At 44.3% G+C, this 16,057-nt stretch overlaps 1 protein-coding gene across 1 annotated transcript in view; it reads left to right on the top strand.

Annotated features, from left to right (window-relative positions):
* The window catches only part of TENM3 (teneurin transmembrane protein 3), a 427,193-nt gene that overhangs the window by 376,582 nt on the left and 34,554 nt on the right, over window positions 1-16,057 (top strand). Inside the window, exons 21-23 of the mRNA XM_036250066.1 lie at window positions 7,733-7,965; window positions 9,017-9,171; window positions 9,939-10,813. Of these exons, the coding sequence (XP_036105959.1) occupies window positions 7,733-7,965; window positions 9,017-9,171; window positions 9,939-10,813 (1,263 nt within the window). The remainder of the gene's footprint in view (window positions 1-7,732; window positions 7,966-9,016; window positions 9,172-9,938; window positions 10,814-16,057) is intronic.

The raw sequence follows: 16,057 nt of genomic DNA on the forward strand, positions 1-16,057 counted from the left end.
AATTTCTAAATCTCTTTGGTTGTCTTTAGACTAACCTTGTGATATATATTGTTACTCTTTTATTTCACAGGGGTTGAAAAAAGGAAGGCATAAAATATTTTCCTACAATTATTTTCCTACCTGATTACCCAGAATGCCAATAGTTACAGTAACAAATTATTGTCTTTGCTATGTTCATTTAAGTGTGATTATCGAAATCATTCACTTCTGTAAATTATTTGATAAGCCTTGACCTACAAAACTTATTTCCAGTGTTATTTCTGTTTAAGTTGGCAGTTTTCCATACAAATAATTTAAATCTCAGCATTCAACTCATTATATTGTAGAAACCTTTTCTAACTGTGCTTTTTACCTCTTTTATCTGCTTCCACCAAGAAATAAAGATTTTAGACATAGGTAAGCATCTTGTTTAAAGGTTATTATATATTTCGAATGTCCTGTTTACATTTCAGTGTGATGCTCTGACATCGTTTTCTAAGAACATTTCATCATGAGAGAGGAAACTCAGTATCACAGAATGTCTGAGGAATTAAAACTGCTTAATGAACTAACATGACGTGATTGATTGCAAATTACAGTATGTACAGTAATCTGACAAGTATTTTCAAGTTGATTCATTAAATAAATTTTGTTACCAAAAATTATTATAACTGGCATCTTCGTATAACAAAAAATATTTCTGAGTTTCAGTTCCTGGCTCACAGAGTCTGAGCCGTATTGAACAGGGCAAAATTGAAAGCACAGTAGGAGAGTTCATTTTGACCGACAGCCAGGGCAGATCCTGGTATATTGGGCCCAAAGCTTATTCGATGTAGGGGACTCTGTTCAAGAAAAAGAATCTCAAAATATTTTACTTTGGCAACTTTTAAAAACATCAGATCGTGTGAACTTGTTGCCAGACCTCTCACTGGGCTTGGAAGGAACTCACACGAGTGAGCGGCCCTAAGGCTTAAACTTTATTACCTTCCTGTTAAATCCATCACCGCCGTCATTTATATTTGCCTAAGTCGAGACAGTTACCAGATCGGAGTTTGAAGAGGCAGTGTTTTCATGGACCCCCTGATGGAGGGAAAGGCGTTCTTCGAAGCCCGGGATGAACACAGTTGAAGCGAACACAGAGGCTCAGGAGTTTCTCAGATTCTCTGCTGTGGGCACTTAGCTGGAGAAGGTACAAGAAGAACTTGTACGTAGACACTTGTGACAGAAAACGTTTCTCCAGGCAGCAGAAAAGGGGCAAAAACAATATGTTTTAGAGTAAAGCTAGCAAAAAAGCAAGACCTATTGGACATCCTAGATCCAGTTTGGCCACTGAGATGTCTACTGCAAGGACATCAGATGGCAACATTTGCAGCAGTTATGTGAGGTCTTTGAGTGGGTGAGTCAACATAACCCATTCAAATGGTCGTATAGAGATGAACATGTAGCAAATAAACTCCAAAGCACTGTGGGAAACCGTGTAGCTCTTACATAGCAGAATGACCCGGCATGGTCCCGTGACCTTTTCTCAAGACCCCCTGTTGATCTGATCCTACCAGCTGACGGCTCAGTCACATGCGGAGGTGACACCAGGTTCCTCCCGAATACTGAGCACACGAAGCTCTGCTGTTAGAAACCACAGGAGAATCTCACATTCTTTCTGGCCTCGCTTCCTGGACGCTGTGAAGGAAAGAGCAGAGGCGGACGGGCGTGCCCCGGCTCTGAGAGGCCGGAGGCGGTGCAGAAAAGGTAGCAAGCAGCTAGCTTGTACCAGGCTGCCTGTCGCAGGCCAGGCCCCGTGCCAGGCGTTCTGCACACGCTGCTACGGAGCCACGCCGCTGCCCTTGGTGTTCCCCAATAGGTCACTGAGGCTCGAGGAGGGTACCTTGTCTTCCCCAAGGTACAGAACTGAGAAACGGGGAGCAGAGATTCGAACCACTCCAAAAAGTGTGTTCTTCCTACTGCCCCCGGCCCGATTTTGTGTGTCCAAATGGCTAGGTTTCTAGGGGGTCATTCCCTGGGTATTCAGAATACTAGGTTTATTTCATAATCATTTGACAAATTAATTAGCCCTATAATCTCTTTCTCTGGAAGAAACAGCTATGCGGTCAGAGCTACGCAATTACTAACAATACGTTATAATATGAGCTCGTTCTGTGCTAACTCTCGGTGTTGGGCGGTGATACTCATAATCCTTCTCTCATGATGCTCCTTAACCTTCCCCCGTGTCTGTGATCGTGGCTGTAGCTGTGCTCCTGCATTTCCTTCCTGTGCATGTGAAACACACGGTTCGGGTTTCATGTTGATGTTCATCTTTCACTAAATGGATGTTACCTGATCACTGACCACTTTGCCCTCGTAGTAGAAGGCAAAGTCCGTGCTCTCAGAAGTCACAGCCTAGCAGGGGACCCACGATATGTATGGAGCAGACTACACATTATCAGTGTCATTCTCTGACACTCATGTGCATGGCTTAGGCTGTGAGAGTAGTTCTAGGAGGAAGAGGTTCCTGGGAGATGGGACTGTGGTGAGGAAGTTTCCTTGAGGGGTCGATATTTGATGAAGGTCAAAAAATGAAGTCTGTTTACATGGGACAGCCAGAAGAAAGGAGGAGGCAGTGGCGAAGCAAGAAGAGAGAGCAAGGGAAGTTGTTAGGCCGTGGGAGAGAGAGGGCTCGTGTGGGTTGTAGTGAGGGGTGCAGGTAGAGGGGCAGGTAAGGGCCGGATCGCCGAGGCCCCGAGTGCGCGAGGGAATTGCTCTCCTCCCGTAGGGTAGCAGAGATGGTGGGGACCCTCTTCTGGTCTTGAACAAGTTGGCGGCCTACCCAAGGTGGCCTTTTAGGAAGATTAATCTGGTAGCGCTGTTCAGGATGGCTTGATGAGGAGTTAGAAAACTGAGATGCTAGGCGCCCAAAATAGTATGGCTGTCTAGGAAGGGAATCAACCAATAAAAAGAAGTTCAGGGAATGGACATACTGTATATGGGTGATAAGGAACAGGAAGATGTAGAAAATATCCAAGGTTTTTGAGCCCAAGTCATCAGATGACAAAATCATTGACAAAAATAGGGATGCCATTTGCTTAATAACTAATTAATCTAAATTGATATTTGATTAACTTGTTCGTTGATTAATCAAAACCAAGATATTTGAGCTCATTGGAGCATCTCAATTTAACTTCAAAAATTAAAATTCTTTTCAGGTGCGTCTTCCTCTTTGCCTACCTAGACCATTTTCCCTTTATAGTTAATGGGGACCCGCCTGGCTTGCTCCTTCCCCCCATTTTCCTGACTAGGGTCAAAGTCATGAAAGACCTACAAGTAGGTGATCGGAAGAAAAATAAATAGAAAAATGTGTCAACATCTATAAAAATGAACAGTACAGTCAGTTGTTAATGATTAAGTAAAATATAAATGCATGCTTCTGGTCCTCTTACTACATTTTAAATACTGTCTACAGTCTCATTCATTGGACTAGTGGGGAAACTAATTAATAAAAGTATTAAATGATACATATAAAAACACAGTCTTATTATTTTAAAATGTGGAATATTCTGCCATACCAAAGTTAATAAGTACTGCCAGGATATTATAGCAAATAAAAGTCCCTAGGTATACTTTAATGAATAGATATAAATACTACTCAATCAACATCTTAAATTTTTTATGTAAGAGAAAGGCTTAAATAAGTTTCTCTTGGACATGCTAACATTTCTCCCTATGATGCTTGAAGTATTCATTTACTAACAAACTCCTTTTGTAGGTAGTAAATTTTAGCTTATTCCAATTCTTAAAAATTCCCAAATAAAGGAACTTAATTCATTGATAAGTGAAGGGGCATTTCAACATGTAGAGCTAAAAACCAACTTTGTGAATTTTCTACTACCAATTAAAAGATCAGAGGACGTGTCAGGCACACGTGTGTGAATTTGAATCCGTTCAAGTTCAGATACAAATTATAAAAACTTGATTCAGCCCTTTTTACTGACGTCACATTTAAAAAATCCAGCCGGCACAGAAACCTTGCTTTCCGTCATCTCGGTAGTCTTTTGGCAGCCAGAAAATAGTTTGCTTTTATACAGAAGTGGAAGTTATGCTTCTTCAAATGCTCCGCGTGCTATAGGCTTTACATCATTTTCAACTAGAAAGATAACAGTGCTGATAATATCTATGTCATAGCTTGCTCTTTGCTGCTGTTCCCCTCGTCTGAGAGGTTGGATGGCGACAAAGCCATGAGCAGATCTAGTCTGCCTGTGGCCCGGGCTCTGTGTCTGACGGGCGAGGACCCCCGGGAAGGTGACTTGGTAATGGTGACGATCTAGGCGGTCCGGGGTGAGTCAAAACCAAAGTGCAGGAGACTAAAGGGTCTGAACTTGGCCTCAATGTCTTTGATTTTGCTTCTCTTAGTCAAAATCTTCGTGTGATTTTAAACTTTCTGGAAGTGGAAATCTCAACCAGTCACACAGAGGTCGTTACTGTCCCCCTGCTGAACAGAGTCCAGCCCGTCCAGCTACCAGCGACGGTTTGCAGGCAGTGTGTCCACACGATGTCACACGAGATGAATTACCGATCATAAAAGTCACCCCTCATCTGCCCCCACATGCCCGCGGGAAGTGGAGAGCAGGGTCTAGCTCACCCTGCCAGAAATCTCAGGGCTCCAGTCGGGGTGTCTTTGAACCCCAGGCCCATCACAGATAAGCCCAGAGCTTCTCCGCCACCAGTCTGTCAACAGGAACTTTCCCAGCTTATGTGTTTTTTTCTTGTGCGTCAGGACGGTCCCTCTCTTCATTTCGGAGGGGTGGGCTCTGCAAAGAGCTCTCTGCAAAGAAGTACCCGGGAGAAGGGTAGTTCATGTCCTCCCCCTTGTGCGCAGAACACTTCCCTGCTCCGGGGTCACATGCTCCCCACGCTTGTTCTGGACAGTGGAGTTGTGCAAAATTAGATCTTTCATTGGCAGACATTTTTCAAACCATCGACCTACACTGCTTGATTTAGAAATTTCTGTCTCCAGAGGAGGTGATGCAGAGTGCCACACCCGGCTGACGCGCCCTCATCACCGTCCCCTGCAGGGGAGAGGTACTGGTGCCCCGAAAGACACGGCTCAGGACGTGAGTGTCTGTCCGTGATTTTTGCACCAGGAAAACTCAGATCCCGTAACTAAGAGCATGTCCCTGCTACTCAAGCAGGCAACTGAAAAAGCCATTGTTTTGTGTGTGTGTGTTTTTTCTCAAAATGGGAGACGAGATGGAAAAGGATGCATTATTCATTTCTCTCTCATCACTACCCTACAGACTGTTCAAAGCGGGTGTTTTAAAAAGGGTCTGCATTGTTTTAGTTCTTTCTGCTGTCATAGCAGCAGGACTACAGAAACAAATTCGAACCTATCCGAGTTTAGATCCGTATTTTCCCTTATTAAGATTTGCAGAGGGCAAGGCATATTTTAGTTAACACGGACTAGCGTTAGAAAGCAAAAGCTACACTGCCGTGTGCGAGGAGGTAGGAGAGAAGCAATGTGAGGCTTCCGCACTGGGCCCCGTCCGAGGACTTCTCGTGGCCATTCATGCCATCCTCAGCGGCCTGTGGAGTACGGATTATTGTTCGCATCTTTGCCAGTCAGGAATCTGAGCCGCGGATAAGTTAGATAACGTGCCCAAGGTCACACAGTGAGTGACGACATGAGGGTTTGAACCCAGGCAGTCTGGTCTGGAAGTCATGCTCTTAGATATACAGCTGACAAGAAAATAAATCGTGTGTGTGCACATTCACAACAACCACAGAACTACTCGTAATCAGTATACGATCAGGGAGACAGGAACGACAGAGGAGTCTCTCCGATGTCACGTCTTTCACAGTGAACCCAGAGTTGCAACTCTGTCGCCTGAAAGACCAAGCCTGTCAATATCAGACTGTTTCCAGGGAGGACAGCCCTCTATAAAATTGTTCTGAGCCCTGGCCGGTTTGGCTCAGCGGTTGGAGCATAGGCCTGCGGACCAGAGAGTCCCGGGTTCGGTTCCTGCTAGGGGCACATACCAAAAAAAAAAAAATGTTCTGAATGCTTATATTTATATATGACTTTTCACTTCATTACAGAGTAAAAAACCACCACATTAAGGCACACATCATGTCTTGCTGCATTAAAAAGTCTGGGCATCAACTTAGGAAAATGCTGTAATAACACTTAGCATGGCAAGTTGATCGTGTGGTATAACCCAGAAGTTCGGAAATGTTTTTATTTCAAATGACTTACACCTCTTTAGGAGTCCTCCCTTTCACTTTTCACTCTCACACATATTTACACACCAAGGCCTCTTGCTCTAATCTGTCTCGTGTCCCTGAAAGATCTGAGAGACCTGAAAAGGGACCACAGAGCTGGCGTGCAGGGCTCCGCAGGGCTCGGCGGACTCCACGGGGTCGGCGGTGCCCTCCACCAGTGTGAGAACCGCTCGGGGAGCCAGGAGCTGGTATCCCAACCACAGAATCTCACAGGAGCGACAGGGTGCATGAGTTCACCACTCGGAAGCAAGAGCAGTGGGAATGGGTTCCCCGGGACCTGACTAGTAACGAGAAAGCCACTGCCCCGCTGTTGAGAATAAATACGGCCACGTAGTTAGAGATATACCACGTAGTTTAGATCGTCACACATACGATAAATGGAAACAAGCATATGTTGTGTGTGCATGAGAGAGAGAGACAGAGAGAGAGAGAATGAGAATCAGTAAGATCAAGTTTGTCAGCAGGAGACACATGGGATTGGGTGGATTCCTGTGTTTTAACATCTTGGTTGAGACACCAAATCACAGACACTCTTAGAATTTTTTTCTCAGAGACAACATTTGCACAGGGGACACAACCACATGAATTCTAGGATGTGGTGCTGAGAGTTGGTAGGAAGCTGTCCCGGGGTGCCCATTTGTTGCTGATGTCGGTCTGACCGTTTTTGCAGGTAATGGGACATCAGATAGTGTACGTTGGCACTACTTTATGGTTCTGAAACGGAGGCACTATGTTTTGTGAGCAAATGTCTCCATCTCACCCAATTCATTGACAGGTTTTAGAGCGGCCTAACGTACACACTTTAAAAGGGAAGGTGATGGTCGCACCATTGTGGAGCACGGCCTTAGGCCACAGCTGAGCCTGCCTCCTGCACGGATGACCTCACTGTCGTATCCAACCCCAGAGCTCAGGATAGACCTCAGGACTGCATCGGGTGACTTTGCTGGACTGTGGCAGAGCAAACAAGAAGACACGCTGCCCCGGGCTCAGGGCCAGGTGTCCCATCCGATTGGGTTTTGTGGGGAGAAAACAGGAGAGTTCCTTGTGACAGGTGCAAGTGAGATTGAAGGTGTATTGGACTTCACCTGACAGTCTGATAGGGACACCCTACCCCTAGAGGGAGCTTTATGTCTGTCACTCAAGGGTAGTTAATTTATTGAGGGCTTGGCATCGTACCACAAAGATTTAGAGAACGTGCTTCTGTGTTTTAAGCTAGAAGCATATCACCTTCTAAAGGTAATTCTTTTTAAGATGGTCGTTTGAATAAATCATCAGCAACAAGCAAGGAAGGAACACAGTCCTGTCCGAGATGGCACCCGTTCTTTGACGCTGCTGTTAGGTCATTGTTGAGCATGCTGTTCGCGTCCAGTCTGGTGAAGGCTCGCAGTCCACAGTGTTTCTCATGATGGGTTCTGTTTCGCTCTGACTTTCTGTGCGTATTGGGAGCAACTCCCTTGTGGTGTTCATGCGTGATCCTTTCTTACAGCAGCAACCCAGCCCATAGATACTACCTGGCAACCGACCCCGTCACAGGAGACTTGTACGTTTCGGACACTAACACCCGCCGGATTTACCGCCCAAAGTCGCTGACGGGGGCCAAGGACTTGACGAAAAATGCTGAAGTGGTCGCGGGGACCGGGGAGCAGTGCCTTCCATTCGATGAAGCCAGGTGTGGGGACGGGGGGAAGGCCGTGGAAGCCACCCTCATGAGTCCCAAAGGTACTGACATTTGCCAATCTGGGGATTTCTTTTTAATTAGAAGAAGGTAGACGACCCGCCGAGTGCCTGTTGTGTTTAATGCTGGGGCTGACGTCTCCCCCTCGGCTGTGTTCCGGAAAAGCTGTTGCGCGTGAAACTGCTAGAAGCCCAAGTTGATTTTACAGTAAATATTGGGTTCTCGGCATTTTCTATTGTTATACCTTTTTTTTTTTTTTCCAACATTTCAAAGAATAAAGCAGCAACTCTATGTTATTCAGGTCACACATCCTGTTAAATGTCAAATAAGTGCCCAAATTCTTTCATTGTCCTGGAACTTCTTTGTCGTGAATGAGACCCAGGCCTCTTTAAACACCACCACGAAGCCACCTATTAGCCCTCACCCAGTTCCGAGCTATTAGGCTTTTGTTTCTATGCCATGGGAAAAAACTCCAGGAGGGATTTCTGGGGGTAACAAGGGCTAAAATTCCATGTGATAAAGGTTTCTAGCTTTTAAACCAGTTGGGACTGACTCCTTGCTCATGTATTATGCCATTCATTACAAGGTTTTTTGGTTGAGGGCTTTTTTTTTCCATTATAGCTGCAACTATTATGTGAACAAGGGCTAGAAAGAAAGTATTTGTTGTACTGAATTATTCATAATAGCAAATTCCATTGTAACAAGGTCAACAAAGCACTACCCTTGTCTTAGATCTATTTTTGTTGGAATAGACGAGTTACTCAGTTCAGGGTAACAGAATTTGACCTATTTCTATAATTTATAGACAACATTATACAGAGTTTTATATTTAATACGCAAGTAACTACATATATGATTCACACACAAAGTGGGAATCGTTACAAATGTAGATTCTGTCTTGATTTTTACATTTTATTTGGACTGTGAGTTCCTGTGTTGGGTTTTCCCTGAGGTGTTTGAAATCTACAGTCCTACCTGCTAACTATCACCCATGTTACCATTGGGTTCAATGTTGAGTTTAGTGATGGGCCTAAAAGTTGAATCACAGTAATCATTTCTGAAAACCTAGTTAACATTGGCTTCTCTTGGATCAAGGAATGGCGATTGATAAGAATGGATTAATCTACTTTGTTGATGGAACCATGATCAGAAAAGTTGATCAAAACGGAATCATCTCGACTCTCCTGGGCTCTAATGATCTGACGTCAGCCAGACCTTTAACCTGTGACACAAGCATGCACATCAGCCAGGTAGTTACAGGAGTTGGCTGAGTCCTTGTCTCTTCGACATGCCCTGATTGGCTGTCAGTTGACTGGGGTTGCTCTGTATGAAACTGCATGTATCACGTGTGGTGGTAGTTGGGATAAAGCTGTCCCATGTAAATGTATGTGAGGAGCTAATAAAAAATTACTTTCTTCTATAGTTCTGCATTTGATGAATTCTATGAGATACAGTTATCACTAGGAAATGCTAAGCATTTGTAATAAAATACCAGTAAAGTAGCAGCATGCAGGGATTCCAAAAAGAACAAAAGCGATTACTTTCTAATCTTTTGATTGCCTGAGCTCCCTAGGTAGCAGAGAGAACCCACTGTGATCAGTCCCAAGGGACTTACAGTTAGAGTTGGAACTTTACTAGGGGCCTTATTGAAAACACAACAGAGCATGAATGTACCTGCAGTGTAGAAGCCCTGACTTTGGGTGGTTATTACGGCCAACAGAAACGTGGCATTCATATGTCATTGATATCTGTTAACTCACTACTTAGTGGTTCATTAGCTGTTTGGCTGTAACTTGCAAATCTTTCATTAAGCTGCATTTTTTTAAATAAAATGCTGTTTGCTACGTTTATTTTCACTCAAACTTTCTGAGTTTATTTGACTGTAGCTATTCAAAAAACAACTTTAAAACAGTTTATCAAATTAAGGGGAATTTCCCCCAAATGGTCTAATGTACTCTTCTGGCAAATTACCGGCAGTGCAGCAGCTGGCTAAGCAGACCCCTTCTTTTTCATGCAGGTGCGTCTGGAATGGCCCACCGACCTCGCCATCAACCCTATGGACAACTCCATTTTTGTGCTGGACAATAACGTCGTTTTGCAGATCACCGAAAACCGACAAGTGCGCATCGCGGCCGGACGGCCCATGCACTGCCAGGTCCCAGGAGTGGAGTATTCCGTGGGGAAGCACGCGGTTCAGACGACGCTGGAATCCGCCACTGCCATTGCCGTGTCCTACAGTGGGGTCCTGTACATCACGGAAACCGACGAGAAGAAAATTAACCGCATAAGGCAGGTCACAACGGATGGGGAGATCTCCTTGGTTGCGGGGATACCTTCAGAGTGTGACTGCAAAAACGATGCCAACTGCGACTGTTACCAGAGTGGCGATGGCTATGCCAAAGATGCCAAACTTAGTGCCCCTTCGTCCCTCGCTGCCTCCCCAGATGGCACCCTGTATATTGCAGATCTAGGGAACATTCGGATCCGGGCTGTGTCAAAGAATAAGCCTTTGCTCAACTCGATGAACTTTTATGAAGTTGCCTCTCCGACTGATCAAGAACTCTATATCTTTGACATCAATGGCACACACCAGTACACTGTGAGTTTGGTCACCGGTGACTACCTGTACAACTTCAGCTACAGCAACGATAATGACATCACGGCTGTGACCGACAGCAATGGCAATACCCTTCGAATCAGACGGGACCCGAATCGGATGCCAGTTCGCGTGGTGTCTCCTGACAACCAAGTGATATGGTTGACCATAGGGACGAACGGGTGTTTGAAGAGCATGACGGCTCAAGGACTGGAGTTGGTCCTGTTCACTTATCACGGCAGCAGTGGCCTCTTGGCCACCAAAAGCGATGAGACTGGCTGGACAACGTTTTTTGAGTAAGTATGTCAGAATTCTACTTGGATTATAAGACGCTGTGCTATGATCTAAAATGATAATATAATCTTAAAGGGATCCAGGTTTGGGGGCGCACCTGGAGCCTCTAGCATTTTGGCTCCTCCTTTCTGAAAAAGAAGACAGAATGAGACTTGGGGTCTTGGAAGGGACCCGTGAGGTGAGAAGCCCAAACCCTAAGTCCCCTTCGCATCCCTCTGCCCAAGGTTTCACACTGTCCTGCGTGCGGACCTACTAGATTAGCAACAGCCCTTTGAGAACATGCTACAGCTTGTGGTTTTAGGTATAAACCCTTTGGGTTTACACTTGCCCATGTGATAAGGCTATTTTGAGACGTGTTAGTAAAGAGGAACTTTATAAATATTTACAAGGAACTTGGCTGATTATTACGTCAGTACTATCAATATTATTTTTTTTCCTTTTATTTTCAGTCACAGTTGATATACAATATTATACTGATTTCAGGTGTACACTATAGTGATTAGACATTTATTACACTACAAAGTGATCACCTTGATAAGTCTAGTACCCATCCGATGCTATACATAGTTATTATAATATTATTGACCATATTCCCTGTGCTGTACGTTATGTCCACAGGCCTGCTTTTATAACTGCCCATCTATACTTCTTAATCCCTTTATCTTTGCCACTCAGCCCTCCAACTCCCCTTCTATCTGGAAACCATCCTTTGTCTTTGCTATCTGTGAGTTTGTTTCTGTTTTGTCTGTTAGATTCCACATGTAATTGAGATCATATGGTATTTGTCTTTCTCTGTCTGACTTATTTCTCTTAGCATACTACTCCCTCTAGGTCCATCCATGTTGCCACAAATGGCAAGATTTCATTCTTTTTATGGCTGAGTAATAGTCCATCGTATATATGTATCATATCTTCTTTAACCACTCGTCTATTGATGGACGCTCAGGTTGCTTCTGTATCTTGCTATTGTCAATAATGCTGCAGGGAACCTAAGAGTGCATATATCTTTTCGAATTCGTGTTTTAGATTTTAGATAAATAACCAGAAGCGTAATTGCTGGGTGATATGGTAGTTCTGTTTTTAATATTTGGGAAATCTCTATACTGTTTTCCATAGAGGCTGCACCAGTTTACATTGCCACCAGTAGTGCACACAGGATCCCTTTTCTCCACATTTTCACCAGTACTTGTTGATGGTTGATTTATTGATGATAGCCTTTCTGACAGGTGTGAGGTGATATCTCATGGTGGTTTTAATTTACGTTGTCCTGATGATTAGTGATGTTGAGCATCTTCATATATCTGTTGGCCATCTGTATGTCCTCTTTGGAGAAGTGTCCATTCAGGTCCTCTGCACAGACACATGGTATTCTTATCAAATAAAAGAGCTTAACTTTTTGTAATCAAGCACTGGAGAATCTACTTTGCTTAAAAGAACCTTACACTAAATGACAGTCAGACATTGCTGGTCACCCTGGAAGCCGGTGGACGTGTACACTCATCTAGCAGGGCCTTCTGTCACAGGTGAGGGACAGTGGCCAGGCGTGTGCTGTTTGCACAGTCATATTTTGAGAGGTCAATCATAATGAAATAAAGATGAGCCGCCGTGTGTGTTGATGGTATCTGTACTTTGTGGTGGATGCGCGTGCGCGATCATTTCCGGTGCTCCTTCCCTGCCCAGGCCACCAGGGGAACTGAGGTGCACAGAAGTGGCATGTGGACCAATGCAAAATAGTCCTTGAAATGAATATCGAGTTCCTTGGTGTGATTTTTATGATGATATGCCGAAGCAAAACTGTTTTCTGTAGGCGCACACCTCCAAGATTATAATGAAATTCAGAAAAAGAAATGATCCAATATACAAATATATTTCATACAACTTTCCTGGAGTGGGCCTGTACGTGAAGCAGAGTCCTCCAGTAGCTCAAATTGCTTCTCTTATTTGACAGATTCCCTTTTAATAAAATGAATGTTACCCAGCAGCATGATTTTGTCAGAGGGACAAACCTTTCAACTGAATTACATTACCATTTTAGGATCGCAATAGGAAAGAAATAAATTGGAAGTTAATGGAAGGCATTTCTTTGCACCATTTTCAAAGTGATCGCAGGTTACACTGCCAAAGAGGGAGTAAAAGACAGAGCACAGAGAAGGTGTTGCCATCGGGTGAGACTGCGCAGGAGAGCTTCTCTGATCGTAAGATCTTAAGGAAATGATGGTGGCGTTGTTGTTTCAATTTAGGCGAAAGCAGAGAGAAAATAAAGAAATAAGTTTGGGGTGCAGTCTGGGACTCAGGCCTGCTCAGTGGGCCATGTTTTAATGTGTCCCCGTTTGTCCCCAGGACTTGACAATGCACAGAAGTTGATCACGTGGGTTACTACCGACATAAGGACCTCTTGCAGAGATCCGTGGTCCACCTATGGCCTACAATTGAACGTTCAGCAAGTTAGGAAAACTAGAGAAAGGGATCTACTCCATTGGTGGAGTTAGTATGAACAAATTGGAGATTTTTACCTTTTTTTAAAAATTATGGTGCGGAAAAACCCATTTCTCTGGTAACAAGCACCCTCTGAGAACTTCAGGCTTAGACGAGAATCAGCGCGGAGGCTCGAGCTGAGGTGGAGTAGGCAAGCCAATCTTGTGACTGTAATGGGCACGCATTGTTTTGAAGAATTAAAGTTATAATTAACTTAAATAAATCAGCAATCATAGTTTCACTGATACAGACTTATGATACATCATATTTTATTTTTTTAAGATTTTTTTAAAATTGATTTTTAGAGAGAGGGGAAGGGAGAAAGAGGGAGAAACATCAGTGTGAGAGCAAAACATCAATCTGCTGCCTCCTGCACACCCCCTACTGGGGATCAAGCCCACAACCCTGGCATGTGCCCTGACCAGGAATTGAACCAGCAACCTTCTGGTGTACAGGACAACGCCTCACCACACTGGCCAGGGCTTGACACATCATATTTAAAGTACATCTGTTAAATCTTTTATGTAGATAAGTTACAGTAAAGGCAACTGTTACAAAAAGATATTTTTAATATTTTAGCAAATATAGACCTCATAATTATGTGTGTGTGTGTGTGTGTGTGTGTGTGTGTGTGGTGTGTGTGTGTTTATAACAAAACCATGCTTCAAAAATAAATTTTCTAATAAAATTACCAGAAAAAGCCCTGGCCAGTTTGGCTCAGCGGTTAGAGCGTCCGCCTGCGGTCCGGAGAGACCGAGGTTCGGTTCCCGCTAAGGGCACGTACTTCGGTTGCAGTTTGTCCCTGGCCCTGGTTGGTTGTGCGGGTGGCAGCCACTCGATGTGTCCCTTCACGTCGATGTTTCTGTCTCTCTCTCTCCCTTCCTCTCTCTCCCTCCCACTCTATCTGTACAAAAAATGGAAAAATATCCTCGGGTGAAGATAAAAAAAAAAAAAAAAAATTACCAGAAATATTGCTTTTAAAAGCATCGTTTTTGTTAATTTTCCTCTAGATATGTATAGCAAAGACATGACTCAGAACTTTCTAAGAAACCTTTGTGCATTTCACAAAACAGTATATTACAAAGAGAGAGAACAAAAATAGAACACTGAACCCAATTCAGAATCATCATCTCAGAATGTCAGATGACCACTTGTCGTCTTTCCATAAATGCTCGTGTTTTGGCTGTGAAAGCAAGGCCCGCCCCTGCTAAGAGGGACAACCTCTAAACCACTCCCAAGTGTACAAAAGAAGGGACCCGTGTCATCATTAGGCAGCCCCTCCGAAGCCTGGTCTGTTCTGGCAGCGGCACATCTGCCTGTGTGAGCTTGAGATTGTTGATGGATAAACTCAACCCGTCTCTACTCATCGGAGCCTTGACAAGAGTTTCTGCTTCTTACATCCCGACGGGGACCTGTGAGTGGGTGTGAGGTCCCAGTAGACCTCAGGCATCCAGCATCCCTGTCGGACCTCCTTGGAGTTCGTAGGCTCCAGAGCACCAGTACTTACTACCTGTAGTAGCTGCCTTCCTATCTTTGCTGTACTGCGTGTCTAATTGAGACCTTGGGGTATTTGATAATTTCATAAAAAAAAAGGGATTTGAGAGATTTGATAGTGGTCAGAATTTTATCAAAACCATAAGGAGCCCTGGCTTGTTTGGCTCAGCGGTTAGAGCGTCGGCCTGCGGTCTGGAGAGACCCAGGTTCGGTTCCCGCTAAGGGCACGTACCTCGGTTGCAGTTTGTCCCCGGCCCTGGTTGGTCGTGTGGGTGGCAGCCACTCGATGTGTTCCTTTCACATTGATGTTTCTCTCTCTCTCTTCCTCTCTCTCCCTCCCACTCTACCTGAACAAAAAAAAAAAAAAAATGGAAAAGTATCCTCAGGTGAGGATAAAAAAAAAAATTTTAAAAACCATAAGGATATTGTGAAAAGAAACACCATTCCCAAATGAAAACACCTGTTTTCTATGATTTTCATGACACCAGTCCCTAGAGAGGGTACTTGCTGTATAATCACCTTGCTGCACAAATACCTTGCAAAGAAAAATTGAACTTCTCAGCCCAAATTCCCACTTGTAGGTGCCCAGCTTCCTAGCTAGCCTAGTGTCTCGTAAGCCTCGAGGTCAAGCTTTACAGTTTTAGAAGCAGGTGGAAGATGACCTGAGATCGTTAGATTTGCCTACTGATAAAAGTTAACTCGCTATAGTCCCTACCAAAGAAGTTTAAAAGGAAAGCTAGCTCAAATCGCTTACCTGACATGTTTTAACTTATTACTTCTTTTTCTCAGTACAAACTTTATTTACCATTGGCGTGTCACAGTACAGAATGAAATTTGCGTTTACAAAATGCAAACTACTTAATTCTCTCCGTGGCTCCCACACCTGGAATGTTGTAGTGCAGCTAGAACTCCCCCAACAGATATTTGTCCAGGGAAGGAACAGAGGAACAGACCGAAGATGTAGACGGGTAAGTGTTTGTGGAGAGGAGTCCGATGAACCCTGTAGCTGGCTCCTACCAGGCTCCGAGAAAAGACCGCCATACAAGTGCTCACTCGTCTTCTGACGTAGTGCCCCCTCCCTGCACCAGTGGTTAGTGCTGAAAATAGTAACACTTCCATATTAGCTGCTGATTTTTAAAAATAGATTTACTGCCCTGTCCGGTTTGGCTCAGCAGTTAGAGCATCGGCCCGTGGACCAAAGAGATGTGAATTTGATTCCGGTCAAGGGCGTGTACCTCGGGCCGTGCGGGAAGCAACCAATCAATGTGTCTCTTACA

Source organism: Molossus molossus, unplaced genomic scaffold, assembly GCF_014108415.1.
Source record: "Molossus molossus isolate mMolMol1 unplaced genomic scaffold, mMolMol1.p scaffold_m16_p_9, whole genome shotgun sequence".
NCBI classification, from domain to species: Eukaryota; Metazoa; Chordata; class Mammalia; order Chiroptera; family Molossidae; genus Molossus; species Molossus molossus.